The 22,156-nt window shown below is 48.5% G+C and overlaps 1 protein-coding gene across 1 annotated transcript in view; it reads left to right on the top strand.

The window, feature by feature from the left end:
* The first annotated feature begins 3,120 nt into the window (after positions 1–3,120).
* LOC109914324 (zinc finger protein 521-like) overlaps positions 3,121–22,156 on the top strand; it is a 264,019-nt gene continuing 244,983 nt past the window's right edge. Inside the window, exon 1 of the mRNA XM_048596231.1 lies at positions 3,121–6,500. Within this exon, the coding sequence (XP_048452188.1) occupies positions 3,558–6,500 (2,943 nt within the window). The 5' untranslated portion in view covers positions 3,121–3,557. The remainder of the gene's footprint in view (positions 6,501–22,156) is intronic.

The following is a 22,156-nucleotide window of genomic DNA, read 5'->3' as shown; positions in this document are numbered from 1 at the left end:
CCACAACCACCCTCCCCCACCACACACACCCACTCCACAACCACCCTTCCCCTTTACACACCCACTGCGCTTCTCACTCACACTTACCACTTCATTTCGATGTTGAACACACATATATCCGGTCTGATCCGGTAACCCCTCTCCGCAAGGCTGTTCCGGAGAATTCTGAAGCATTTACAGCTCAGAGGCAGGTCACCCCACCCCAGTGAATGACACTGACGGAGGGGAGCCAGCCCATTATGTCTGCACTGCCGCTGTGAATGAGCTTCTCATCTCCTGCCGTTCTGACCCCCTTCTTTCCCCCCTGCCCCATACCCCTGCTCATTCTTCCCTTTTCAAATACCCACCGGCCTCTCTTCTGAACGCTTCGAATGAGTCTATCTCCACCACACGCCCAAACGGCGGCCTTTCTGATGCTGACCGCTCACTGCCCTTCCTCAATGGTCTCCTTTGTTTTTTTTTTGCCGATTCCCTTCAATCTGTGTTCTCCAACTCTCGATCCATTCGCAAGTGGGAACAGCGTCTCCCTATCTAGCCCGTCCAGACCCCTTCATCATTTTGACAGCCCCCCCTCAGATCTCGTCTCAACCTTCTCTCCAGAACAGTCTCAACTTCTTCCATCCAGCCTCAGCACTGGGGTTCTCCTTTCCTGGAACCATTCTTGTAGATCGCTTGGGGAAGTGTTTCAACCCCACACCAGTTTTTTTGACTCCCCCTGGATCTTGCTGCATCATGAGATCCTTCTATTCCTTTCTCCGCTGAATTTATCCAGTATTCCCTTGAATGTATCAACACACCTCACCTCAACTACTGGCTGTCAGAGCGACTTTGACATTTGACCCCTTCCCTGACAGAAGAAGTTTCTCCTATTGGGATTTATTAGTGATTGCCGTACATTTTCCTATTGGGATTTATTAGTGATTGCCGTACATTTTCCTATTGGGATTTATTAGTGATTGCCGTACATTTATGTGCCCCATGTTTGGGTTCTCCCCTACACTGTGAAAATGCCAAAGTCTTTTGATCAGCTTCAAAGCAGTATTACAGAACGTGAGATTTGCTGAAAAAAGACAGACTTTGTCTAAGAGTTCCTCTTCTAATCATCAGGATAGTTTGCAAGAATACCAATTCAAGGAGCGAGCTAATGCTGGCTTTTCTCTTTGACTTGGTGTTCTTACATATAGTCCTGATGAGTACACAAATGTGTCTTTTTTTCAGTGACGTTTTCAGACTATTGATGGTCTCTGATCGACCATAAGATACAGGAGAAGATGAAGTCCATTCAGCCCATCAAGTCTACTCCACTATTCAACAAGATCATGGGCTGATCTGATAATCCTCACCTTCACTTTCCTCCCTTTTCCCCATAACCCTCAATACCCCTCACTGATTATAAATCCGTCTGTCTCAGCCTTGAATATACTGAATGACCCAGCCTGGACAGCCCTCTGCAGCAAAGAATTCCACAGATTCACTCCCCTCTGAGAGAAGGAATTCCTCCTCCTCTCTGTCTTCAACGTGCACCCCCATTATTCTGAGATTATTCCGTCTGGTGCTAGACTCTCCCACATGGGAAAAGAATCTCTCTGCATCTGCCCTGTCAAATCCTCTAAAATTCCTGCTTTATTATGGCTGCCTCTCGTTCTTTAAACTCCAATGAGGCCCAACAGGCCCCAACCTACTCAACCTCTCCTCTAAAGACAGTCCCTCCATTCCCAGGATCAGTCAAGCGAACCTTCTCTGGACTGCCTCCGACATCAGTATGTTTTTTCCTTAGATAAGGGGCCCAAAACTGTTCAGCTAGGGTTTGTACAGTTTTAGTAAAGCCTCCATTTTCTTTGAAATAAAGGCCAATATTCCATTTGTCTTTCCTATTACCCACTGAACTTGGAGAGTGGCTTCTTATGATTCCTGGGCAAGGATTCCCAAATCCCTGCATCCTGTAGATTCGCCGTTTAAATAATATTCAGCTCCTCTGTTCTCTCTGCCAAAGAGCATAACCATCAATTTCTCCATTATATTCCAACTAGCAAGTTTTTACCCACACATTCGACCTGTCTATATTCCTCTGCAGCCTCTTTATATCATCCTTGGTACTTAACTTCCCAGCTATTGTTGTGCTGTGGGAAGATGAGCTGGTTTTCCTCAGGTTTAAGTTGGGTTTTGACTGTGGAGAGCAGAGAGACGGCCCCTGTGCTGATTGGGATCTGATCGCTTCTCTCTGGGTCTTGCTCCCAGCTGCAAGCTGTTCAGCTACCTGAGACCCATTCACACAGTTGGTTGGTGAGCAGAAGGCTTCTGTCATAGCTGACTCATCCCTAGTCTATAGACCAGTCTACTTGGTGATAACTATGGCCACTTCTGCACACAATCCCTCAGCTGCAATTCATCTACAACCCAGACTTGCCTTGCTGCTCATTTTTATGTCATTTGCAAGGGTCACTGTAGCATGTTCCCTCTCCTGATCCAAGTTGTTAAGGTATATTGTATTGTAGCTCAGTTGGCTAGACAGCATGTTTGCAATGTAGAGTGATGCTAACAGTGTGGGTTCAATTCCTGCATCTGCCTGGGCTAACCACAAAGGACTCTCCTTCTCAACCTTTGCTCTTGCCTGAGGTGTGGTGACCCTCAAGTTAAACCACCACCTCTTTGCAATGAGCGAGTGTGTCTATGGGTTGGTAGGATTATAGTGACTTTACCTTTGGTATGTAATCATGGCCTCAGCACTGGTCCCACTTACAAGTTGTCATCCTGAAAATGTCCCACTCATTCTGACTCTCTATTAGTTAGCCAATCGTCTGTTAATGGTAGTATACAACAGTGGGGCTATACAACACCATGGGCTCTCTGTTATTAAGTGGGTAATTGTGTGGCACCTTACCAAATGCCTCTTTGTGCCCTTGGCTTTGCTGTTTGCATTGCCTGTTGCCCCTTGATGTTGGCGTGTTCTGGGGTGGATTGTGTGTGTGTGTGTATATGTTGGCGGGGTGTGTGTATGTATGTTGTGGGGGGGCGGTGTGTATGTTGGGGGTTGGTTGGGTGTGTATGTCGGGGGTGGGGGGGGCAGGTGTGAATGCCGCTCGCTGACCTTCCTCTGCTCTCTCGTTGCAGATGGTGCCGACGGTGACGATGACCCCAGCTGCTCGTGGCCTCCCTCGTCGCCGTCCAGCAAGGACCACGCGTCGCCCAACCCCGGGGAGACAGGAGAGTTTGGGGGTGGGGAAGAGGAGGGCGTGCCCGGGCTGCCGTACCCTTGCCAGTTCTGTGAGAAGTCCTTCAGCCGCCTCGGCTACCTGAAACACCACGAGCAGAGCCACAGCGACAAGCTGCCCTTCAAGTGCACCTTCTGCAGCCGCCTGTTCAAACACAAACGGAGCCGAGACCGCCACGTGAAGCTGCACACCGGCGACAAGAAGTACCACTGCAGCGAGTGCGACGCCGCGTTCTCCCGCAGCGACCACCTCAAGATCCACCTGAAGACCCACACCTCCGCCAAGCCCTACAAGTGTGCCATCTGCCGAAGGGGCTTCCTCACCTCCAGCTCGCTGTACGGGCACATGCAGGTCCACGACAAAGCCAAGGAGAGCGGGCAGGCCCTCTCCCGCCTGGATGACTGGCGGCTCCACGACTCCCAGAAGTGCAGCCAATGCGAGGAGGGGTTCGACCGGCCCGAGGAGCTGCAGAAACACATCGCCGACTGCCACCCCGAGTGCTCGCCCTCCGAGGACCGAGAGACCTGCCAGTGCCCCTACTGCCCAGACCTCTTCCCCGAGGAGAGCGGCCTCCTCGCTCACCTGGAGCGGGCGCACGCCCGGGCCAAGGCCGGCCCCTGCTGCGGCGCCTGCGCCGAGCGCCCCCTGTCGGCGGGAGGTCCGTGCCCCCACCCCCGGCCCCCCTCGGAGACCGGCAACCGCAGCAACAGCCCGTCCACCGTCACGGTGGTGGGCTACACGTCGGTGTCGAGCACCACGCCCGACTCCAACCTCTCGGCGGACAGCTCGTCCGCTCCCGACCCCTCCGCGCAGGTCCCCAGGGGGCGCCCCAAGAGGCGGGAGGCCCAGCCGGCGCCTGAGGGGAGCCCGGCCCTGAAGAGGCCGAGGGCCAGCTACAGCTGCCCGCACTGCCACAAGCAGGTCTTTGGGAGCCTGGCGGGGCTGTTGGCGCACCTGAAGAGTGCCCATGCCGAGCAGCCCGAGCAGGCCCACCCCTGCCAGCTGTGCTTGGAGGTGCTGCCCTCCATCTACAACCTCAATGAGCACCTCCAACAGAGCCACGAGGGCCTACAGGACTCCCCTCCCCTCGCCAGCACCACCCCGGCCTTGGTCTACCAGTGCAACTTCTGTCCCCAGGCCTTTGGTGACCTCAATGGGCTACAGGAGCACATCCGGTGTGTGCACAGCTATGGAAACCTGCTGACCAAGGACAGCAATGCCTTCTTCTGCCCACACTGCCTGATGGGATTCCTCACCGAGGCCTCGCTTGATGATCACATCCAGCAGGTCCACTCTGAGCCCGCTGCCACCCGCTTCGACTCCCCGCTGCTGGCAGGCTCCAAGGAGGCCATGGTGGAGGTCTTCTCCTGCTCCTACTGCACCAACTCGCCCATCTTCAACAACGTCCTCAAGCTCCAGAAGCACGTCAAGGAGAACCACAAGAACATCCCCCTGGCCCTCAGCAACAACAACCACCACCACCTCCACCACCTCCACCACCTCCACCACCTCCATCACAGCAGCAAGCGCTCCAGCCGCGCTACCAGTCCCCTCTCGCCCCTGAGCACGGAGCAGGCCTCGGCCAAGGGGCCTCACGGTGCAGCTGGCACTGCCCCCTCACAGCCTGTCGGCGAGTATTGCTGCAACCAATGCCCGGGCACGTTCGCCACCTTCGACAGCTTCCAGGCCCACCTGAAGACCCATGTGGGGAGTGCCAAAGCAGTGGTGTGCCCACAGTGCCACAAGGAGCTGCCATCCCAGGAGGCCTTGCTGAAGCACGTCACTGTGCACTTCATGATCACCTCAACCTACTACGTGTGCGAGAGCTGTGACAAGCAGTTCACCAGCGTGGAGGACCTCCACAAGCACCTGCTGGAGATGCACACCTTCGTCTTCTTCCGCTGCACCCTGTGCCAGGAGGTCTTCGACTCCAAGGTGTCGGTGCAGCTCCACTTGGCCGTCAAGCACAGCAATGAGAACAAGGTGTTCCGCTGCACGTCCTGTGACTGGGACTTCCGCAGCGAGGCCGAGCTGCAGCTACACGTCAGGCACCACCACCTGGAGCACCAGGGCAAGGCGCACAAGTGCATCTTCTGCGGCGAGAGCTTTGGCACCGAAGTGGAGCTGCAGTGCCACGTGACCAGCCACAGCAAGAAGTACAACTGCAAGTTCTGCAGCAAGGCCTTCCACGCCATCATCCTGCTGGAGAAACACTTGAGGGAGAAGCACTGTGTCTTCGAGGGCCAGGCTCGGGACTGCGGTGCCAACGGCTCGGGTGAGCAGGCCCACAAGGACGAGGCAGAGCTGAGGCAGCTGTTGGCCAACCACCAGGAGGTGCACAACAGCCACGAGGGAAGTGAGGAGGACGTGGACGCCGTGGAGACCATGTACACCTGTGATATCTGTGGTGCGGCCTACACCATGGACTCGCTCCTGCAGAATCACCAACTGCGGGACCACAACATCCAGCCGGGAGAGAGCGCCATCATCAAGAAGAAAGCTGAGCTCATCAAGGGCAACTACAAGTGCAACGTCTGTTCCAGAACCTTCTTCTCAGAGGGTGGTCTTCGTGAGCACACTCAGACCCACCTGGGTCCAGTCAAGCACTACATGTGCCCGATCTGCGGCGAACGCTTCCCCTCCCTCTTGACTCTCACCGAGCACAAGGTCACCCACAGCAAGAGCCTGGACACGGGCACTTGTCGCATTTGCAAGATGCCCCTCAAGTGTGAGGAGGAGTTCCTGGAGCACTGCCAGATGCACCCGAACCTGCAGAACTCGCTGACTGGCTTCCGTTGCGTGGTCTGTATGCAGACGGTCACCTCTACCTTGGAGCTGAAGATCCATGGCACCTTCCACATGCAGAAGACGGGCAGCTGCGCCAACCCTCAGCCTGCCCCCCACGGCCTGCCCCTGCAGAAACTCTACAAGTGTGCCTCGTGCCTGAAGGAGTTCCGCTCAAAGCAGGACCTGGTGAAGCTGGACATCAACGGGTTGCCATACGGACTCTGTGCCCACTGCATCAACGGCAACAAGCATGGCAGCCCAACGGTGGGAGTCACCAGCCTCAACGGTAACCGGCAGGTCTCGGAACAGAGCCCCGGCAACGGCAAGGGCGGGCCGGCCAAGAACCGATGCCTGAACTGCAACGTGAAGTTCGAATCCGACAGCGAGCTCCAGAATCATGTCCGGACCATCCACGCTGAGCCAACCCCTGACAGTAACCATCACCTGAAAACGCCCCAGGTCTCGCCTATGCCCAAAGGCAGCTCCCCGCAACCAGAGGAGGTAATTACACGTCAAATACCCCCCGTGACAGGGTGAAGGGGGCAGCTTTTCCTTGCTGGCAGGGCATTGTTGGGGTAGGTGGTGCGGTGTGGATATCAGCAGCCTGATGGTGTGGCGTTCTACCCTGGTGAAAGATTCCGTATCAATTTCCTTGTATTTCCTGAACCCGCGAGATAGCATCTGAAATGCTGTGTACAGACCTGGCCACTCACACCTATGGAAATGGTGGGGGGAGGGGTTGGGTTACAGAGCTCTGGGATGCAGAGGGATCTGGGTGTCCTTGTGCATGAATCGCAGAAGATTAGTCTGCAGGTACAGCAAGTAACCAGGAGAGCTCACAGAACGGTATGGTACATCTTGAGGGGTGTGGAATACCAGAGGAAGGAGGTGAATGTTGAACATATGTTCTCTCCTGGGAGAGAGTCTCAAATAAGAGGGCAGAGATGTACAGTGAGAGGAGGTAGGTTCAAAACTGAGATGAATAATTTGGATGTAAATATTGGAGGCACGGTTAGGAAGTTTACAGATAACACCAAAATAGGTGCTTAATGGACAGCGAAGAAGATGACCCCAGAGCACAACAGGACCTTGATCAGACGTGCCAATGGGCCGAGGGGTAGCAGACGGATTTTAACTTAGGTCAGTGTGAGGAATTGCATTCTGCAAAGGCAGATCAGGGTAGGAATTATATAGTTAATAATAACGTTCTGGGGAGTGTTGCTGAACAAAGAGAACTTGGGGTGCAGGCACTTAGTTCCTTTAAAGTGGAGCCACAGGTAGACAGGTTAGAGAAGAAGGTGTTTGGTACGCTTGCCTTTATTGGTCAGTGCATTGAGTACAGGAGTTGGGAGGGTCATGTTGTAGCTGTACAGGACATTGGTTAGACCGATTTTGGAATACTGTGTGTAATTCTGGTCTCCCTGCTATGAGAAAGATGTTGTTAAACTTGAAAGGGTACAGAAAAGATTTACAAACATCTTGCCAGGATTGGAGGGTTTGAGCTATAGTGAGAGGCTGAATTGGCTGGGGCTATTTTCCCTGGAGCACCAGAGGCTGAGGGGTGACCTTGTAGAGGTTTGTAAAATCATGAGGAGCGTGGGTAGGGTGAATAGCCAAGGTCTTTTTCCTCAGGGTAGCGGAGTCCAAACTTAGAGGGTGTAGATTTAAGGTGAGAGGGGAAAGGATTAAAAGGGACCTAAGGATCAACTTTTTCACGCAGAGGGTGGTGCGTGTACAGAACAAGCTGACAGAGGAAGTGGTGGGGGCTGGTACAATTACAACATTTAAAAGGTATCTGGATGGGGACATGAATAGGAAGGTTTAAAGGGATATGGGCCAAATGCTGGCAAGTGGGACTGGATTAATTTAGGAACACAGCAGGCCAGGCAGCATCAGAGGAGCGTCAGAAATCTGAAGAAGGGTCCCAAACTGAAACATCAACTTTCCTGCTTCTCTGATGCTGCCTGGCCTGCTGTGTTCCTTCAGCTCTACACTGTGTTGTCTCTGGCTCCAGCATTTGCAGTTCTTACTATCTCTGAGATTAATTTAGGATATCTGGTTGGCATGGACAAGTTCAACTGAAGGATCTGTTTTCGTGCTGTATATCTCTATGACTTTATGGCCTTCTGTGGCAGAGAATTCCACAGGCTCCCCTCTCTCTGGGTGAAGACTTTCTCCTCATCTCAGTCCTAAGTGGCCTTGCCCCGTATCCTAAGACAGTGAGCCCTGGTTCACTTGTGAGAGAATACGATGGAATATGAGGCTGTGCAGTGAAGGATATGGAGACTGAGGATTGACTGAACTGTGAGTGTTTCAGTTTGTGCTTCACGAAGTGGCAAGACGGATTTGTCGATGGGAAAGGGGGAATTTGACAAGGGTCATGTTTGCCCTGAACTGGAGGGCTCAGGGCATCTCACTTTAGGAAGGAAGTCACAGCCTTGGAAAGAGCAGAATTTGAATCCAGCTAATTCATAATTCTGCAATTGAAATCTTGTTTCAGTAGTGATTAAACTACTATCGATTTTAGGGAAGGAAACTGCCATCCTTACCTGGTCTGACCTACGTGTGACTCCAGGCCCACAGCAATGAGGTTGACTCCTAGCTGCCCTCTGAAATGACCTAGGTAGCCACTCAGTTCAAGGGGCAGCTCAATAGTGGCCTTGCCAATGATATCCGCAGTCCATGAAAGAAATTTTTTAAAATATCAGGTGTGTGGTAAGACAGTTCTTGTTTTGACACTGTTGTTTTAATAGGTTTACAACATGTAAAGTTAAAGGGGCAGGCAGAGGTGCACATTATTCACCAGACTGCTTCAAATGTCATTAAAGAACCACAGAATTGTTATAGCATGGAAGGAGGCCACTTGGCCCATTGTGCGTACACTGGCTCTTCAAAAGCACATTATAAGACCGTAAGACCATAGATATAGGAGCAGAATTAAGCCATTCAGCCCATTTGTTCAAGGCTGATATGTTTCTCAATCCCATTCTCCTGCCTTCTCCCCATAACCTTTGATCCCCTTGCTAATCAAGAACCTATCTATCTCCATCCTCAATACATTCAATGACTTGACCTCCACAGCCGTCTGCAGTAATGAGTTCCACAGAGTCACCACCCTCTGGCTGAAGAAATTCCTCCTCATCTCAGTTCTAAAGGGCCGTCCCTTCACTCTGAGGCTGTGACCTTAGGTCCCCAGTTTCTCCCACTAATGGAAACATCTCCTCCACACCCATTCTATCCAGGCCTCTCAATATTCTGTAAGTTTCAATCACATCCCCCTCATCCTTCTAAACTCCATCAAGTACAGGCCCACAGTCCTCAGTTACTCCCCATATGACAAACCCTTCATCCCTAGGATCATTCTTATGAACCTCTGGACCTCCCCAACAGCAGCACATCCTTACTTACATATAAAAACTGATCACAATATTCCAAATGAGTTCTGACCAGGGCCTAATACAACCTCAGCAGTACATCCCTGCTTTTGTATTCTAGCCCTCTTCCAATCAATGCTAACATTGTATTTGCCTTCTTAACTGCTAACTGAACCTGCATGTTCACCTTAAGATAAAACTCAACTAGGATTCCCAAGTCCCTTTGTGCTTCAGATGTCCGAAGCCTTTCCCTATTTAGAAAATAATCTGTGCCCCTATTCTTCCTACTAAAGTGCATAACCTCACACTTCCCCACATTGCATTCCATCTGCCACTTCTTTGCCCTCTCTCTTAGCCTGTCCAAGTCCTTCTGCAGTATTCCCGCTTCCTCAACATTACCTGTACCTCCACCTATCTTTGTGTCATCTGCAAACTTAGCAACAATGCCCTCGGTTTTTTTTATCCAGGTCATTTATGTGTAGAGTAAATAGTTGTGCGCCCAACACTGATGCTGGCTCCCGTCCTGGAAAAAAACACTTTATCGCCACTCTTTGTTTTCTGCCAGTCAGCCAATCCTCTATCCATGCCAATACCTTGCCCCCAACACCATGGGCTGTTCTTTTATTTAGCAGCCTCCTGTGTGACATCTTGTCAAAGGCCTTCTGGAAATCCAAATAGATCACATCCACTGGATCTCCTTTGTCTGAGTAGCTCGCTACCTCCTCAAAGAATTCTAACAGATTTGTTAGACAAGACCTCCCCTTGACGAAGCTATGCTGACTCAGCCATATTTTACCATGCGCTTCTAAGTACTCTGTAATCTCATTCCTAATTATGGACTCTTAAATTTTACCAACCACTGAGGTCAGGCTAACCAGTCCAGAGTTTCCTGCCTTCTGACACACTCTCTTCTTACAGAGGGGTGTTACATTAGCGTACAACCAGTTGTTGTTAAAAACCCAATATGATTTACTAACGTCTTTTAGGGCCTACCACCCTTACCTGGTCTGGCCTACATGTGACTCCAGACCCACAGCAATGTGGTTGACCCTGAGCAATTAGGGATGGGCTATAAATGCTGCCCTAGCCAGCAACACCCTCATCCTGTGAATGAATAAAGAAAAATAAAAGCTGCAGCGATGAGAGTTATTTTTGATATGAAGGTAAGATGGTGATACTGAGGCTGTTGGTCTTGCAGTAGTGAAGGTTGAAAGGAAATTTGAGGTGATTTGGAGTAACACAGGGCCCCCTGCTCTCACCCCAGCTGCTCACAACATATATTCATCATCTAGTTGATGGAACTAAGTGCAATATCTCCAAGTTTGCAGATGATGCAAAGCTGGATAGGAGGGTGAGCTGTGAGGAGAATGCAGAGATGCTTCATTGTGATTTGAACAGGTTGAGTGAGTGAGCATCCACATTGGCAGGTAGAGAATAATGTGGATAAATGTGAGATTATCACTTATGGAGCAAAAACATGAAGGCAGATTATTATCTGAATGGTGATGGATTGGGAAAAGGGACCTGGGTATCCTTGTACACCAGTTTCTGAAAGTGAGCATTGCAGCAGCTGGTGAAGAAGCAAATGATGTGTTGGTCTTTGTAGCGAGAGGATTCGAGTACAGGGGCAGGGAGGTCTTGCTGTAATTGTACAGCACCTTGGTGAGACTATACCTGGAGTATTGGTCTCCTTATCTGAGGAAGAATGTTCTGGTTATGGAGGGATTGTAACAAACATTTACAGACTGATTCATGGCATGCAGGACTGATGTATAAAAAGAGACTGGATCTGTGAGGACTATACTTACCGGCATTTTAAACATTTAAGGACATCTCGTAGACACCTCTATAAAATTCTAACAGGACTGATGGATGAACACAGGAAGGATGTTCCTGATGACCAGGGAGTCCGGAACCAGGGGCTCACAGTCTAAGGATACAGGGTAGGCCATTTAGGACTGAGATGAGGAGAAATGGCTTCACCCAGAGAGTGGGAAGTCTGTGGAATTCTCTGCCACAGAAAGTGTTTGAGGCCAAAACATTGAATGTTTTCAAGAAGGAGTTAGATATAGTTCTTTGGGCTAAATGGATCAAAGGGTATGGAGAGAAAACGAGAACAGGGGGCTGAGTTGGGTCATAATCATATTGAATTGCTGAGCAGACTCAAGTGTCGAATGGCCTCCTCCTGCTCCTATTTCTCTGATTCTGTGTCTATGATAGAAGATTATGAAAGGATTGGATTAAGTAGACAATGAAAGCTGTTTCCATAAGGTAATGGAACAAGGACTGAGGGACAGATTGAAGGTCTTTGGCAACAGATGTGTCTGAGCAAGGACTCAGCAACAAAACTGAGGGGCAGGACTGACAGACTAACCACTTTCCTGTCCTTGTTGCCCAAGACCCGTCTCCCCACAACTGAACCCAGTGAAACCCACCCCAACCAAATCTCCCAATGGCCTGGCTTGCTCCTCAACTCTTCGATTCGCAGTTCCAGCAGCTGCCACAGCACCGCAGTGGCGCTGCCACAACGGGAGAGCTGCCGAACCTCCGATTGGATAGTGGCTGTCTCTAGGTGGGCCCTCGGGCCCTCCCGCCCCGGACCCTGATTCCAGTTATTCACTCACAGCTGACCTCACCATTGCCTGATTCACTCACGGTCTGATTGGTCTTCCCGAGAAACAAGAATGAGGATCCCTAATAAAAACCGAAAGAACTGTAAATCAGAAATAAAAGCAGAAATTGCTGGAAGAGCTCAGCAGGTCTGGCAGCATCCGTGAGGAGAAATCAGAGTTAGCGTTTCGGGTCCAGTGACCTTTCCAATGAGGGTCTATCACTGGCTGTCCTGCCAAAGGCAAGAGCCCAACACCTTGGCTAGGTTCAGCCTGAGGGTTTTGGCAAGAGGTACAGGGAGGATGCGGAGAGAGGACCATCGTACAAAGTGGGTGCCAATGATGTGTATGCCATGGCAGAAGCAGGGAAGATTTGAAAAGGAAATGAGGGCAAGAAATTTGCAAGACTGCAGGGGATTGAGTGGGGGCAATGGGACTGACTGGTTCATTCCACTGTGAGCCAGCAAGCAGTCGATGGGCCAAATAGCCTATTTCTGTGTCAGCCGAAGGGTATCGGAATGGGAAGCTAGGCAGGAAGGTTAGACCTGAGGCCATAATCAGGTCAGCCATGATGGTGGTACAGGCCTGAGGCCGAATGGCCGAATGGCCTACTCCTGTTGCAATCCCGTTTGTAACAAAGGTCCCGCTTATTCCCTCTGCTCCTGTGCCCCTTTCGAACTGTTCTCCGCTCGATTCTTGGTGCCAGCCCCACCTAGTCCCCTTGCTTTCACGTGTTACCTTGGTGTGTTTTTTTCTAAATGAATCCTCGGGAAGTTATAAATCTTTCTGCTGTTCTCTGGCGATCTCTGGAATCCCAAATCACATTAAACTAAATCATTCTGTGGTTGCTGTCCCCCCGAGCTCCTGTGCCATGCGTTTCTGCTTGTACAATAACTCGGCCTTGCTATGAATCCCAGGCTCTGATGAAGATTGTCACTGGCAGTTTCTCTCATGTATTGAGCCATGAGGCAGTCATGCATCAAGTTTAGCAATTCTGGCTCGCAAACACTCCAGGGTTTCTCTGTTAATATTAGGTTATTTTGAAGTCTCTCGTTAAAATAACTTTCCTGTCCGCACATATCCTTCCTCGCTGACCACAATCTTCTCTTTGTCCTGACTTAAGATTAGTAACAGCATGAGTTCATATTATTCCAGGTCCAGGTGTCTTTTACATGGTTGACTACACCATCACCTTTTTGATCTGTGTTCTTCGAACTGTAAAGTGTAGGGGGATTTTTTAATGAGTTCAGGAAATGCAGGTGTCGCTGGCATGAACAATGATTCTTGCCCGTCCCTAGTTGCCCCTTGAGAAGGTGGGGGTGAGCTGCCTTCTTGAACCGCTGCAGTCCATGTGCTGTAGCCCTTAGGGAGGGAATTCCAGGATTTTGACCCAGCGACACTGAAGGAACACCGATATATTTCCAAGTCAGGATGATGAGTGGCTCGGAGGGGAACTTGCAGGGGGTGGTGTTCTCATGATGGTTTGCAATGTTTCACACTCAGTAGATGACAACTGGTAGAATTTAAATTCAGTGAATAATTCTGTAATTGAAAGCTAATCTCAGTGTTGGTGACCACAAAACTATCGATTGCTGTAATAGCTCATCTGGGTCACTCGTATCCTTTTGGGAAGGAAATCTGCTGTCTTTACCTGGTCTAGCCAACATGTGACTCCAGACTCACTCATCTCCAGGGCAGTTGGGGATGGCAATAAATGCCTATCTTGCCAGTCATGTTCAAATGCCATAAAAAAATCTTCCTCTCTCTCTCTGTCTCTCTCTCTCTCTCTCTCTTTGTCTGAGATTCTGTGTAAAACCTAGCTCCTTCCAATTTTGAGCATCATCACTAACATCACCTTAGTCTCAATTCATGGCAGAGAATTCCACAGGCTCTCCGCTCTCCAGGTGGAGATATTTCTCCTCATCTCAGTCCGAAATGGCCTACCCCCGATCGTATTAAATGGTGGAGCAGGTTTGAGGGGTTGAAATGCCTACTCCTGCTCCAAGTTCTGCTCTTATTGACTGGGCTCATATTTAAAGGGCTCTTGTGCCCACTATATTAAAGGTGCTATGTAAATGCACGTTGTGGCTGACATTTATACCATACATCATCAGTCTGTCTCTTCTGGGGTTACCTGTCAGTTCAGAATACTATTTGTTTTCTTAAAACGTCTGATGATTTTGACCTCCTCGATGAAATCACCGCCTGACCTTCTCTGCTCTGAGAAGTACATTGAGTTTCTCCTCATGAACTGAACCCCCCCTCCTCGCCCAGTTCCCTGTTCCCATCTCAGTAAATCTCCTCTGCACCCTCACTTCAGCCCTGATGTTCTTCCTGAAATTGTGATGTGTATAAACAGCAAGTTTCTGGCTTGATGTTGGGACTGGTAATGATACTGCTCATTACTGCCTGGGTCCCAGAGTGAAGGTCTTTGCAGCCCTACTCCTTTCCTTGCCAAAGGCTTTGTTGCAATGTAATTGCAGTTTGAGTAGATATCGCCCCTCAACATGCATCATTAACAACAACCGCAGATGTCCAACAGCAGTTTGGCTACAGCTGAGGATTACAGGTTGAGGCAGGCTTGAAAGGCCAGAGAAATTGGAGAGCTGTGGCTCACGTTTGTCTGTGAGTCAGAAATCTGCGGGTTCAAGACCCACTCCCGATCTCATCCCTATTCTTTACTGGGAAGTGGGTTTCCCGCAAGGCCATAATTCAATCTGCACACAAGCTCAGGCCAGGCATTGAGATTGCTCTAACTGATGGTTATTAACAAAGTGTAACTGATGATAAGGCTACAGAGCCGACACGCACTCAGCTGCTCATGTTCCGACCTTCCAGCAGAGTCCTAGCGTGTAACTGCTGAAGGCACGGCTCCTCGGAGCTTATCTCCAATTCCCTCTCGAAAGTTCCTGTTAAATCTCCTTCAAAGAAACTCATTCCACATCACAGTGAGGACAGAGATGGAGAGGAATTTCTTCCTTCGCAGGGTCATTTGAGTCTGGAATTGCCTTTGAAAGTGCAGGTTGGAACATATGCAACAGTTCAATAAGAGAGATTTTTGATTGAGGAGAGAGTCAAGAGTTATGAGGGGCTAACAGGGAAGAGGACAGACCAACCATATTCTTGTAAAATGGTGGAACAGACTTGAGGAGCCGAATGGCCTATTCCTGTTCCCAGTAATTGTGTTTGTATAAATCAGACACTTATTTGCATAGTTAGTGAACCTTATCTCAAAAGTGATAATGAAGAATGAGAGGAGGGGTCTCATAGAAACCTATAAAATTCCAACAGGACTAGACACAGTAAACGCAGGAAGGATGTTCCCGATGACTAGGGAGTCCAGATCAAGGGCTCACAGCCTAAGGATACAGGGTGCGCCATGAGATGAGGAGAAATGTCTTCACCCAGAGAGTGGGGAGCCTGTGGAATTCTCTGCCACAGAAAGTGGTTGAGGCCGAAACATTGAACGTTTTCAAGAGGGAGTTAGATATAGTTCTTAGGGCTAAAGGGATCGAAGGGTACGGGGAGAAAATAAGAACCAAGACGGATGAGCAGCCATGATCATATTGAATGGTGGAACAGGTTCAAAGGGCTGAATGACCTACTCCTGCTCTTTATTTTCTCTGTTTATTGCCGACCTCTAATTGCCCTTGGGAGACTTTATTAGGACCATTTTAGAGAACAGTGAAAGGTCAACCACACTGCTGTGGGTCTGGAGTCACATGTAGGCCAGACCAGGTAAGAATGGCAGTTTCCTTCCCAAAAGGACATTAGTGAACCAGTTTGATATTCCCTGTAATAACCATCATTGAGATGAGTTTCGAACTCCAGATTTAGTGGTAGTATTTAAATGCCAGAAGCTGCCCTGGAGGAATTTGAACTCATGACCTGAGAGCCTGAGCTTGGGCCTCAATTACTAATCCAGCGATATTACCAGATAGGGTGCCAGCCATTGGGAGTGCTGCATAGCCTGTCCCCTCAAGTGGCATTATTTTGAAGAGAAGGGGCATTCTCCTCGGGGTCCTGGAGTCTAGATTTTTCCTGCAGCCAGTATCACAGAGAGGCAGACAATCCAGTCATGATCCCGTTGTTCCTTATGGGAGCTTGCTGTGCTTTGAGCTACATATTAGGAGTGTCTTCAAAACAGTGACAGTTGGAGGACTCACTTTGTGAGCAGTTTATTTATTTTGTAGTTAACAATAGGCAGGGGATGGACATCATTTCGTTCAAGGACTGGGATCAGGTTGAGGCCTGTCCGGCACAGTGGTAGTGCGCATATCTCTGAGACAGGAGACCTGGGTTCAATTCATAGTAACACAGGAAATAGGAGCAGGAATAGGCCTTTCAGCCCTTTGAGACTACTCCATCATTCAATACGATCATGGCTGATCATCCAACTCAGTGCCTGATCCCACGTTCCCCTCCTGTCCTTTGATCCCTTTAATCTAAGAACTATATCTAATTCCTTATGAAAACATTCAATGTTTCAGCCTCAACCGCTTTCTTTGGCAGAGAATTCCACAGGCTCCCCACTCTCTGGGTGAAAACGTTTCTCCTCATCTCAGTGCGAAATGACCTGCCCCATTGATCGTATTCAATGGTGGAAAGGGTTTGAGTTGCCGACTCCTGTACTTTTGTTCTTATTGACTGGGGTCATATTTAAGGGGCTCTTGTGGTACAATGGTAGTGTCGCTACCTGTGGGCCAGGAGACTTAAGTCCAACCTGCTGCGAGGATGTGTAGTAACGTTGCTGGACAGGTTGATTAAAAATATCAACTGGGATCACAGTTAAGGAGCTGTCGGCTGGTGCAGTGGGAATGACAGTGCGAAAGGCAACCAGGGGCCCAGGTTAAAGGTCAGGAGCACGTGTGGTTTAGACCCATAAATTATTGCCAATTGTTACAAAAACCTATTCAGTTCATTAATGCCCTTTAGGGAAGGAAATTATATCTGAGATGAAGATAGCTGTCCTCAGAGTGCATATCCTGCGGAATTCTCCACAAGAAAAGGCTGTGGAGGCCAAGTCCCTGAATATATTCAAGGAAGAAATTGATAAATGTTTAGATTTTAGGGACAGCAAGGGGTATGGCTAGAGAATTGGGAATATGGCGTTGACATAGAGCATCAGCCATGATCTTATCAAATGGCAGACCAGGCTCGAAGGGCAAAGTGGCCTACTCCTGCACCTAGTTTCTATGAAATCAGCCATCCTTGCCCAGCCTGGCCTACATGTGAGTCTAGATCCATGGACGATGTGACTGACTCGTAACTGCCCTCTGAAATGGCCGAACAAGTCAATCAGATCTAAGGGTAGTTAGGGATGGGCAATAAATACTGGCCCAGCCTCAAATTATCAATGGCTAGAGAGAAAAGATACCAGGAGGCAGAGATGTGTAGGACCGTGGGCTGGGAATAAACTCATTATGAAGAAAAAAATTTGTGCCCGGTTTTCTTTTTCTTTCACCATCTGTGTTGGATCCATTTAAGGCTAGAAGAGAAGGCTGCTTTGTTACCTCTTTGTGTTCAGTTACTTGCAAAGTCCCCTTTTCTCACGTGACATTTTGCTCATTTGATGCCATTCGTCTTGTTGGATATTTGCCCATGTTTAAAGGTGAAGTCAACATAGTCCTACTGTCTCATTAGAGAGAGACTGATGGTGGTTTAAGCTGAGGGTTGCCACGCCTCAGGCAAGGGGAGAGGTTGAGAAGGAGAGTCCCTCATAGTAACCTCAGCCAGTGCAAGAATTGAGCCCACACTGTTGGCATCACTCTGTATCGCAAACCAGCCGTCCAGCCTACTGAGCTATATATTAGATAGCATCAACAGCCTGTATTTGTACAGTGCCTTTAACACGAAAAACAGAAGTTACTTAACAGAAATTATCAGACAAAGAGTTGTGCCCCCAAGCGGATGACTGAAGACTCAGTCAAAGAGGCACGTTTGCCAAATTGAATTAGAGAAGGAGAGAGGGACAATTGGGAAGATTTAGGGTGGGAATTCCAGAATAATACAGTACTTCGGCCCATCGATATTGCACCGCCAAAAATATACCACTGTCCACATTAGTTCCACTTCCCTACACTAGGCCCATAGCCTCGAATGTTATGAGTTTGGGATTCAGGCCAACAATGACGGGGCGTCAGAAATCACAGGGAGGGGTGCAAGAGGCCAGAATTGGAAGGGTGCATGGATCTGGAAAGATGGTGGAGTTGGAGCAGATTATGGCAATACAGGAGGGGATGGGGTAAGGGTAATGCTACAGAGCAATTTGAGAACAGAGATGAAAATTTCACATCTTTACAGACCATGTTTGTTTGATATGATGGAGAATTCTAAGCTGACTTAATTCAATCCTTCCCTTTCTGCTGGAGGTTGATATGTGGATTGTGTTCTGAATGAGGCACACTGGGCTAAAAGACATTATTTGTCTTCATTTTTAAGTAAAAATAGACATGTTTGCTTTGATGGGCATCATTTATATTTGTTTATCCTGCGGGAAGCATAAGTTGTTCTGCTTTTTTACTGATCTTTTGTGAGATTAAGATCTCTCACTACATTCACCATGAGGAATTCAGCAAAGAGGTATCATATTTATTTATACCCCCTTTAATTTTAAAGATAAGGAAGCATTGTAAAACTGGAGTCCGCTAGTTCAACCCACAATCATTTACTTAAACTTCTCTAATTCATTTGCCCTTTCAAAGACCAGAATCTGTAGGTCCATTTCCGAGAACGATTTGGTCAGAATGACACAGGAATTTCACAGAAACACCGAAAGCCATACAGCACAGAAGGAGACCATTCGACCCATAGTGTCCATGCTGGTGGTTGAAGAGACAAGTCCACTTTCCAGCAATTGCTCTATAGCCCTCGAGATTATGGTGTATCCAGTGCAAATCCAATATTTTGTAAATGTATTGAGGGTTCCTGTCTCAACCACCCTTTGAGACACTGAGATCACGACCTCCAGCAACCACAGGGTGAAAACAACGTTTCCTGAACTCCTCTCTACCATGTCTACCAATTACTTTAGATCTATTTTGTTTCAAAGGGAATAGAATACAAGAGGAGGGAGGTTTTGTGAAAACTATACAATGCTCTAGTCAGACCGCTAACTGGAATACTCTGAGCAGTTGTGAGCTTCTTATCTAAATGAAAAATAGATTGGCATTGGAGACACTGCAGAGAAGGTTCAGTAGACTGATACCAAGACTGTCTTGTGCTGGCCCAGCCAGTGATGCCTACATCCTGTGAATGAGTAAATTAAAACAACACTGGACCAAATCCTTCACTGTCTTCAAATCCTGGAACTCCCTCCGTAAGGGCATTGTGGCACATGAACTACAGTGGTTCAAGAAGGCAGCTCACCACCACCTTCTAAAGGGGCACCTAGGAACAGGCAATAAATGCTGGACCAGAAAGAGACGCCCACGTCCCATGAATCATTAAAAATTAATCAGCTTGCACATAATCTTCCCTTCCAATCCTGAAACCCACATCCCCTGCAAAAGCACAGCCCCGTGTGTGTGTGAGAATTTGTGTGTGTGTGAGTGAGTGTGTGTGCGTGTGTGTAAGAATTTGTCACTGCGTGTGTGTGTTTGTGAATTTGTCTGTGTGTTGTGTATGTGTGTGTGCGTATATGTGTGTACGCATAGGCGCGTGCGTGGATCATGGCTTCAAAATAGGATTGGCCCCTGGGCCATAGCTGATACCTATTCCCCCAACTCTCTCTTTACCCCCTGACATCAATGGCTACATCCTTCCCCTGGAAATGCAACGTGTTGTGGAGGATCCCACCCCCTCTACCAGACCTTTCTTTGCATTGAGTTATCGTCCTCTCTCAGAGAAGCCTGGGCCACCATTCCCTCTGGGTCACTCTGCAACCCACCCCCACCCCCCACCACCAGCATCACCACTCACCCCACCTCCACAAGTCCCTGTGGGTGGGAGAAGAGAGAGCAGGTAACAGCGTTTCCACCAACCAGTTCCATGCCCACGGTCTGACAGAAACACAACCCGTAATAAGAGACAAATGCAATTGTTTGAATGATTAGGTTGTCCTTGTTCATTAACATGTGGAAACCATAATTAAAATATTATAGAAAAGAAGTAATTTATATTGCATTATATGCCAATCACATCAATGAAACCTCATCGTTAAAGGTTATGCTTGATATGTACTTTACCTTTAGCACATGCTAAACCACTTTTAAGATTTGTAAATTATGTAATTTAATTTCCATTAACTTCATTATAATCTGCTGAATGTGCCAATTACAAAGATGAATGAAATGTCTGCCTTAAGCAATTAGACTGTCAGTGAATTGCAGGTTCTCTGACAATGGCAGAATGCTCACACAAAGCAGTAAAATTAAATTGCTATCCTTGATATTCTGTACAAAATGTTTTAACCCTTTGAGTGCAGGAAGTCTTTCAGGGGGACCCCACAGCTTACAATCTTTGTGATAGCTTGATACCTGAGCCTTGGCTGGGAGATGGCCCTAGAGTGGACGGGGCACTCACTGGCTGTGAGGGTAAATCCAGTCAATGGTTGACCTATGAGACCACAGGAGATAGGAGCAGGAGAAGGCCATTCAGCCCCTTGAGCATGCTCCAGCATTCAGTAGGATCAAGGCTGATCCAACACACCTCATAACCATTTTCTTGCCCTTTCAAGTTATCTCAGTTGGCTGGGTGGCTGTTTTGTGATGCCAACAGCATGGGTTCAGTTCCTGCACTAGCTGAGGACTGTTCTCCTCAATGTCTTCCCAGCCCTGAGTTGTGGTGATCTTCAGGTTAAATCACCACCTGTTGTCTCTCTCTCTCTCTAATGAATGACCTCTCTTCTGGGATTGTGGTGAATTGATTTTTACCTGACCCACCACTACAGCTTGTATGGAGCTAATTTGATTCTTTGTCCGGTTTTAAAACAGAATTGCATTGGCTGGCTAATAGCGAGTTTCCTGGTGGCTTACCCAATCAGCTCACTCTGATGATGAAGAACTTGAAGAGAATGTGGGGCAGGAGAGCAGCGAGGTGTACTAAATGCTTCGTCCACTTCCTCAATATCTCGTCACCGGCCCCCCTACTTCTCAGCTCCATCACTGCTCCCTTTCCTTTTCCTCCATTCCACATCCCCTACTCTTTATTTATTCATTCCTTGGATATGGGCAGCACTGGCCAGACCAAGCTATTTATTCTCCATTCCTAATGGTCCATTCCCAATTATCCAGGGGGCAGTTAAGAGTCAACCACATTGCTGTGAGTCTAGAGTCACATGTGGGCCAGACCAGGTAAGGATGGCAGATTTCCTCCCTAAAGACATTAGTGAAACAGATGGGTTTTTCCAAAAATCAACAATGGTTCCATGGTCATCATTAGACTCTTAATTTCAGATATTTATTAAATTGAAATTCCACCATCTGCAATGGCATGATTTGAACCTGTGTCCCCCAACATTATCATTAATATTCTACTGATAATTCCACTAAGTCATCACCTCCTCATCTGCCTGTGTTTATGGATGTGGTGCCAGGACAAAGCAGCTTACTTGGTTGGCATCACATCCACAATCCTTCTACCACTGATGCTCAGTAGCAGCAGTGTGTACTATCTACAAGATGCACTGCAGAAATTCACCAAAGATCCTCAGACAGCATCTTCCACACCGTTGACCACTTTCATCTAGAAGGACAAGGGCAGCAGATACATGGGAACACCACCCCCTGAAAGTTCCCCTCCAAGCCACTCACCATCCTGACTTGGAAATGTATCGCCGTTCATTCACTGTCGCTGGGTTAAAATCCTGGAATTCCCTTCCTCAGGGCATTGTGGGTCAACCCATAGCACATAGACTGCAGCGGCTTAAGAGGTAGCTCACCACCCCTTCTCAAGGGACAAATAAAAGCTGGCCCAGCTGGTGACGCCCACATCTCATAAAACCCCCTCCTGATCTCCCTTTTCTTTTTCCCTTTCTCTTCATTTCCTTTCCTCTCTCCAGTTAGCCCTTTTTCTCTCCCTCCTCTTCTTCTCCCCTTCCTCCTCCTATACTTCCCCTCTTTCTTCCTGTCCATCTCTTGTCCCCGCATCTGCTTCTCCCACAGCATCTTCCTTTAGAACCATAGGACCTTAGGAAAGTTACAGCGCAGAAAGAGGCCATTCATCCCATCATAGG

Source organism: Rhincodon typus, chromosome 4 (genome assembly GCF_021869965.1).
Source record: "Rhincodon typus isolate 14 chromosome 4, sRhiTyp1.1, whole genome shotgun sequence".
Lineage (NCBI taxonomy): Eukaryota > Metazoa > Chordata > Chondrichthyes > Orectolobiformes > Rhincodontidae > Rhincodon > Rhincodon typus.
Note: the sequence above shows the minus strand (reverse complement) of the source record. Positions and strands in the feature narration are given on the sequence as shown.